At 53.2% G+C, this 6,297-nt stretch overlaps 2 protein-coding genes across 4 annotated transcripts; one reads left to right on the top strand and one right to left on the bottom strand.

Moving 5' to 3' along the window:
• Positions 1-382: 382 nt before the first annotated feature.
• LOC119277311 (psbP domain-containing protein 6, chloroplastic-like) lies at positions 383-1,882 on the bottom strand. 2 transcript variants are annotated; one of them, XR_005137028.1, is made up of 4 exons: positions 1,478-1,882; positions 1,061-1,377; positions 683-980; positions 383-594 (listed from the first exon to the last, which is right to left on the bottom strand). XR_005137028.1 is itself a non-coding variant. In XM_037558568.1 (3 exons), exons 1-3 carry the CDS (start codon positions 1,800-1,802, stop codon positions 810-812), a joined length of 813 nt encoding a protein of 270 aa, XP_037414465.1. In that variant the 5' UTR covers positions 1,803-1,882; the 3' UTR covers positions 598-809. The 2 variants fall into 2 exon arrangements, 1 of the variants encoding a protein (XP_037414465.1); XM_037558568.1 differs by lacking the exon at positions 383-594 and having other exon boundaries at positions 598-980.
• Positions 1,883-1,953: 71 nt separating this feature from the next.
• LOC119277312 lies at positions 1,954-3,320 on the top strand. Of its 2 annotated transcripts, none has more exons than XM_037558569.1 (5): positions 1,954-2,201; positions 2,300-2,409; positions 2,517-2,603; positions 2,731-2,889; positions 2,996-3,320. In XM_037558569.1, the coding sequence occupies exons 1-5, from the start codon at positions 2,072-2,074 to the stop codon at positions 3,137-3,139; spliced, it is 630 nt and encodes a 209-aa protein (XP_037414466.1). In that variant the 5' UTR covers positions 1,954-2,071; the 3' UTR covers positions 3,140-3,320. The 2 variants fall into 2 exon arrangements, with proteins under 2 accessions (XP_037414466.1, XP_037414467.1); XM_037558570.1 differs by having other exon boundaries at positions 1,955-2,201; positions 2,303-2,409.
• The last annotated feature ends 2,977 nt before the right edge of the window (positions 3,321-6,297 follow it).

Here is a 6,297-nt window from a genome sequence, read left to right as displayed (position 1 = left end):
GAGTGTCTAGGAGGATCCAGAGGGGGCCATCGCGGACGGCGGCAGCGCGACTGGTGCTGAGGCCGTCGCGGGCGGTGACGGCGGGATCAGCGCTGAGGACATGGAGCCGACGGCGGTGATGCCGAAGAACCGAGGCACCGACGGAGCCAGGGGTGAGGTGGGAGGTTGAGGAGGGTGGCAAGCGACGCGGGGATTGACCGGGAGCTGGCGGCGCCTGAAGCGAAAGAGGTCATGGCGCCGGCGGCAGCATCCCTAGGGTTTAGGGTTTTGGTGGGGCGGCGGCGGCGGGTGGAGTAGAGGACCTAGGTTAGACTCGATACCATGTAAAACGTAGGTTTTGGGGAACTGACTCAACCCTCTATGGGGTGGCCTATCACACACATATATATAATGATGTCATACAAGTTCTATACCAATATGGTATGGATTACACAATAAGGCTACAATACGAAGTCGAACAGCTAGATCCCATTTAGGCCCTTAAAATATATTTTTGCTCCTCTAAAGTATTTTAAGAGATCGGCTAGAGATGCTCCAAGCGCTGCAATGGTACCTCACGTGCATGGTAGAAAATTCAGACTCAAGACTTTTTTCCTGTTTGGAAGAAGAGACAAATTGTTCATGATCAGTGTGTACATTGGAATAACCTCTATAATAAGCCAGTGTACAAGCTTATAGTCACCTTAGTCGATCAAGGAGCTCATTACAAGTGTTCCAAGCCTCAAAAACAGGTACCAGTTTCTCTCGTGGAAGTAATGCAAGCAAACCCGCGCGTCCAGGTCTGGAGGCCAAGCCCCCACTTGCTGCAATCATATTTGGAATGAATCTACCATAGCCTTCAGGATCTTTTGCGACGACTGCCACTGCTTGTCGCTGGCGCTCGCGACGAAGAGCACCACCGTGCTCCCCTTGGCCGTGGCCTTGGCCAGATTGTGGGAACCCGTCAGTGCCAGTGGAGTCTCCAGCACATAGCTGTAGTACTGCATCACAATAATTTATGCCCATGCATCAGGAATTCAGGTTTCGGCAACACCATCAGTAAGTTGACTGATAAACTTACAGTTAGGTCGCCGATCTTCTCGACAGAGGTCTCGATGATCTCCTCGGGTTCCAAGGTGTTGCCGGTGACGAAGGGCCCCAGGGAGGCGATCAGCTTCTCGGGGCTGCCGATGTCCTCGATGGTGGCGTTCGGCCGGTTGGTCAGGCGGATGAGCGGCGAGGCCACCACCTGCACTTTGCCCTGCCTCTCGTCCTCGAATTTCACCTCCACCCATGGCTCCGCGCACTTGGGCTGGCAGTAGTTGCCGGACAGTATGTTGGCCACTCGCAGCTGCTTCCAGGTGGGCGGTAGGATGAACTCGTAAGGTTCTACATTGCCTGAATTTCATGAGCAAAACTGGACTCAGCTGATGAATCAACAGGGTGCATCAGATTGCAAGATTGGTACTAGAAAGTACAGCAAGAATCGAGTGATCACCAGCCCGGAGGGCAGGGGTGTCCTTGGTGGTGGCCTTGAAGAACACGAAGCCCGGGCTGGATGGCGCCGGCGGCAGGTACTTGCCGGCCTCGACCTCGCGCGCCCCTACGGGCAACGTTGTCGCCGAGAACAGCGCGCCGAGTGCTGTTCCCACCACCAGCTCCCTCCTGTGACTGACAACCGCGAGCGGCGCCGGCTGCGTGGCAGCGGCCGCGTTGTCCACCGACACAGCGTGGGGAACAGAGGAGCGCGTGGTTACCGACGCGACCGGCAGCCGGAGTGTAGGCCGCAGGAGCGGGGAGAAGACGGAGGAGGAAGAAGCCATGAGCGCGCGAGGGCCACGGGTTCGCGCGCGCGGGGTGGGTCGGGAGAACGGCCACTCTTATCCAGACGAGTGTGATATTTGGTCTCGTCGACGCGCTCGCATTTTTGGCCTCGATGTGGCGAGCTTGTGTACGTGTACGTGTACGTGTACGCGGACGCGGCTGAGCAGCGCCCCCTCAGTCAGTTAGCACGTCGAGGATAAGGTGGGATAAAGGGAGCCAGAGGCGCGGGTGTGCGGCCGAGCAGCAACGGTGGAACTACTCGGCAACCATGGCGCCTGCAGCCCTGTCCGCCCCGGTCCTTCGCGTCTCTCCCCGCTCGGCCGGGACTACGGCCACCGCCGCGCCCGCCGGCGGTGTCCGCTTCGGCCAGACGGCCTGCCTGCACTCCGGCCACTCTGGTACTTTTGCTTCTGCTCCATGCTCTTGTGACAATGAGCTGCACGAATCCAGTGAGCAGATGGATTTATTAACAAACTGATCTTGTTATGATCTCCGGAAGCCCAAGCTGTGCTGGGATCGAACGCGCTGCTGCTGAGGCCCGTGGGGCAGAGGAGGCGGTCGGCGCTGAGAAGCAGCGTGGATGACTCCAAAGCCACGGATGACAAGGTGAGCACAGCATGCGCTGCGTCCCGAAATCCTCGGCGACTCGTTCGGCCTTCCACGACACGCTGGAGCTAACCAGGCGATTCACCCGCCCGCTTGCGTTTCCGCAGGTGGAGTTCGGGTACTCGAGGAAAGACGTGCTGCTGATCGGCGTCGGCGTCACCCTCCTGGGCTACGGCCTCAAGTCCGGCCTCGAGGTGACCTCCTCTTCATTTCTCTAGTAGCAAAACCCGGCAGCGTCTCAATTTGCCATCGATGAAGAAGAAGAACCCGTCTGTTTTTCACCTGAACCTGATCACAAACCCTGTTCCTGACCGCGCGCAGTTCCTCGGCGTCGACCCCCTGCAAGCCGGCAACGTGGTCCAGCTGTTCATCGTGCTCGGGATGACGGTGGGGTGGATCTCCTCCTACATGATCCGGGTGGCCAACAAGGACATGACCTACGCCACGCAGCTCAGGAACTACGAGAAGCAAGTCATGGAGGTGAGCTAGTGACCCTTTTTTGTCACTCTGGCACGTTCAACTGTATGCATAAACTTGTGAGTTGTCAGTTGTGACTGAGTGCCACCATTAACTGTTTTCGTTGCAGAAACGGCTGGAGAGCCTGTCGGAGGCGGAGCTGCAGGTGCTGCTGGAGCAGGTGGAGGAGGAGAAGGAACGCCTGCCGCCGACGAGGAGGGATCAGGGTATCACCATCAACAGGAAGATGGAGGATCAGACCACTGCCAACTAATAGCTAGAACACCTCGATCATGATACTAGCCCAGTACACTGTTAGGATAGCTTTGCATCGATTGATTATGGGTTTTCCTTTGTTATAAGAACTCTGTAGCACAATACTAGTAGTAGTGCTCGTAGCAGCAGCACTGAGTTATACTCCGATCTCCGAAAAATAGTACCGAGATTCACATGGATGAACGCGATACATAAATCAACGTGACAACAAAACTCAAACATTGTCGACACAAGAATCGCTTGAAAAATAATGAACCAGCACCACTATGTAGAAAACTGCTGTATATACAGCCAAAACTGGCTCCGAGAGATCACTTAATACCCGAGCTTTGGTAGACATACTTAAACATTGTCAAGTAACTTAGGAACGGGACGACTTGACCTGTTTTGGTTGGTTGGAAGTTAAGAAGGCTCAGGGCCCACCGGGGGGGGGGTTGTCACCTACCGGTGCAAGGGTCAAGGACCTGACATCTAAGAGCATGGTTAATAGTACAACCAGCTGATGGCTATATGAATATTGCGATGTCTTCTATAGCCAAGCTTGTAGCCGGCAAGTATAATAGTGAGATGTAAAGATGTGCTACTTCATTGATATATGACCCACCTTCCGCTCTCACATATTGCTTAGGAGCGCGTGCTGCAGTTGGCTCTTATTCTGTAGCTGGCTCCTCTTCTCTCTCCTCTTCTCTCCCCTCCACGTCAGTAGAAAAATAATATTTTAATTTTTATAGCCTGCTTACATAAGATTATTGTACTTGCTCTAAGCCCCACCTAGGGTCCCACACCATCATTGATAGGTCCTTAGACCACAAGCACATCTGGATGCGCATCACTGAAATCCACTCATACATATCGAAGGCACGCGGACGTCTTCCATCCAGTCGGCCCAGCCACCATCACTCAGACAGAGGAGGCGTAGGGACGACGTGGGAGCTGCAATATGAAGACTTCAAGTTAGTTATGACTCCGTAGTCATGGCTGTCTTAATCTGTCTATAATTATAGACTTTAATCCCCTTTGTAACGTGCACTTAAGAGGTCGAGGCACACTCTATATAAGCCTCGCTCTGGCTTCATGACAAGGGTTCAGCATCCTCTATAATCATACACCCCAAGAGAAAACAAGCATCAGGGCACGAGACGTAGGGTTGTTACCTTCTCCGGGGCCCGAACTCGTAAAAACCGAGTGCTAACTTGCACCGTAGCTAGGCTCTGCCCCTCTTTCGTACCCCCAGTACTCATTGTCAGGATCGTTGCCTCAACAATTGGCGCCCATAGTGGGGCTACGCGTCTACTGATTATACGGCGCAAGTGGTATTTTTCATCGTCATCATGTTAGTCGACGACGAGATCCGTTTCAGGGCACCTAGCTTCATCGCCGACGACTCATCATGCCTCCGAGAAGCCCCGCTGGACGTGGAGCCACTGCCCATCCGTGGCGTTGCGCACTTCCGGGCATCTTCGTATGGAGTTCCTCTCCCATAGTCATCGGTCCCATACCAAGTGGCTCCTTTCCTTCCAACTGGCCGCCGTCGCAAGCGCTCTGGGCACTCGCGGCTCTAGCACTAGATCAAGCACGTTGTGGCCCTCCAAGCCGCGGTCGGGCAAGTGGCGGCACTCGAGCCTCACGAGCCCGCCCATGACCTTTCCCGTGGGCTCCAGGTGGACTCCGCCGATGAGTCTGAGTGTGAGAGCATCAAGTCCACGGCCAAAGTTCTCATGTCCGGCCCTGAGCAGCACGGGCTCCCGGGTACACCGGCCCCCGTGACGGGCACGTGGGCACTTCGTGTGGGCACAATAATGACAACCAGGGGGGTGATCATTCTCCCTGACATGAACTATACGTTCCCTAGGATCTCACTCAGGAGCAGAGCGACTAGCTCAGTCCAAGGAACAAGTAGGATCTGCGCAATCCCTTTACTGGGACGACTCCTGAGGCCCTGGCCATGGAGTCGGTGCGCTTGGCCACTCTGGCTGGGCGAGACTGCCTTGAGCGGCCGCAGAAGGAGTTGGAGGATCACACTCGTCAACAACCTAGCTCCATTTTGCACAAGCTTCGGTTGTTCCCGGGTGATCAACCTCGGAACTACCAGGTGCACAACACTCCACTACAGAACCTGACAGTGGCTGATAACCCACAAGTATAGGGGATCAATTGTAGCCTTTCTCAATAAGTAACAGTGGCGAACCCAACGAGGAGCTAAAGGTAGAACAAATATCCCCTCAAGTTCTATCGACCACGGATACAACTCTACGCACGCTTAACATTCGCTTTACCTAGAACAAGTATGAAACTAGAAGTACTTTGTAGGTGTGATAGAATAGGTTTGTAAGATAATAAAGAACACGTAAATAAAAGATAGGGATTGTTTAGATAAAGAAACAACTAAGTTAGTTTTAGTAGGGAGCTTTTTGTCACAAGAAAATTATTTGTCCCTAGACAATCGAGAACTAGACCGGTAATCATTGTTGCAATTTAATATGAGGAAGAGGCATAAGCTAACATAATTTCTCTACTTGGATCATATGCACTTATTATTGGAACTCTAGCAAGCATCTGCAACTACTAAAGATCATTAAGGTAAAACTCAACAATAGCATTATAAAGTATCAAGTCCTCTTTACTTCCGTAAGCAAACAACCTACTTACTCGGGTCTATGCTTCTATCACTCACGCCACCCACCATCATGAGCATATTGCAAACCCTATAGCAGGGACCCCTCGCGCTTGCACAACACGGAGGGCACCATAGGACATAACCAATAATAAAACATACAAATCAAACCAATCATGATCATCAATTAACCCATAGGACAAAACGTATCTACTCAAACATCATAGGATAGCCATACATCATTGGGAAATAATATATTGCATTGAGCACCATGTTTAAGTAGAGATTACAGCGGGGAGAAGAGGTGTTACACCGCTGCATAGAGGGGGAGAGTTGGTGATGACGGCGGTGAAGTTGTTGGCTGATGGCCACGACGGTGTTCAGGCGCCACCGGGAGAGAGGGGGAGAGCCCCTCTCCTTATTCTTCCTTGGCCTACCCCCTATATGGGAGGAGGGTTTCCCCTCTGGCCCATGGCTTCCATGGCGGCGGAGGGGCAGGAGCCCCTCCTAGATTGGATCTCTCTCTCTCTCTCTCTCTCTCT

The sequence above is a fragment of the Triticum dicoccoides genome, chromosome 3B (assembly GCF_002162155.2).
Source record: "Triticum dicoccoides isolate Atlit2015 ecotype Zavitan chromosome 3B, WEW_v2.0, whole genome shotgun sequence".
Taxonomy (NCBI): Eukaryota; Viridiplantae; Streptophyta; class Magnoliopsida; order Poales; family Poaceae; genus Triticum; species Triticum dicoccoides.
Note: the sequence above shows the minus strand (reverse complement) of the source record. Positions and strands in the feature narration are given on the sequence as shown.

Bases quoted from the DNA above. Each gene is read 5' to 3' on its own strand.
- LOC119277311 (XM_037558568.1), bottom strand. From the start codon at position 1,802: ATGGCTTCTTCCTCCTCCGTCTTCTCCCCGCTCCTGCGGCCTACACTC. The intron at 1,378-1,477 runs GTGATCACTCGA...CATGAAATTCAG, and splicing joins CACCCCTGCCCTCCGGGCTG to GCAATGTAGAACCTTACGAG. The intron at 981-1,060 runs GTAAGTTTATCA...ATTGTGATGCAG, and splicing joins AGAAGATCGGCGACCTAACT to TACTACAGCTATGTGCTGGA.
- LOC119277312 (XM_037558569.1), top strand. From the start codon at position 2,072: ATGGCGCCTGCAGCCCTGTCCGCCCCGGTCCTTCGCGTCTCTCCCCGC. The intron at 2,410-2,516 runs GTGAGCACAGCA...GCGTTTCCGCAG, and splicing joins CCAAAGCCACGGATGACAAG to GTGGAGTTCGGGTACTCGAG. The intron at 2,890-2,995 runs GTGAGCTAGTGA...TTTTCGTTGCAG, and splicing joins ACGAGAAGCAAGTCATGGAG to AAACGGCTGGAGAGCCTGTC.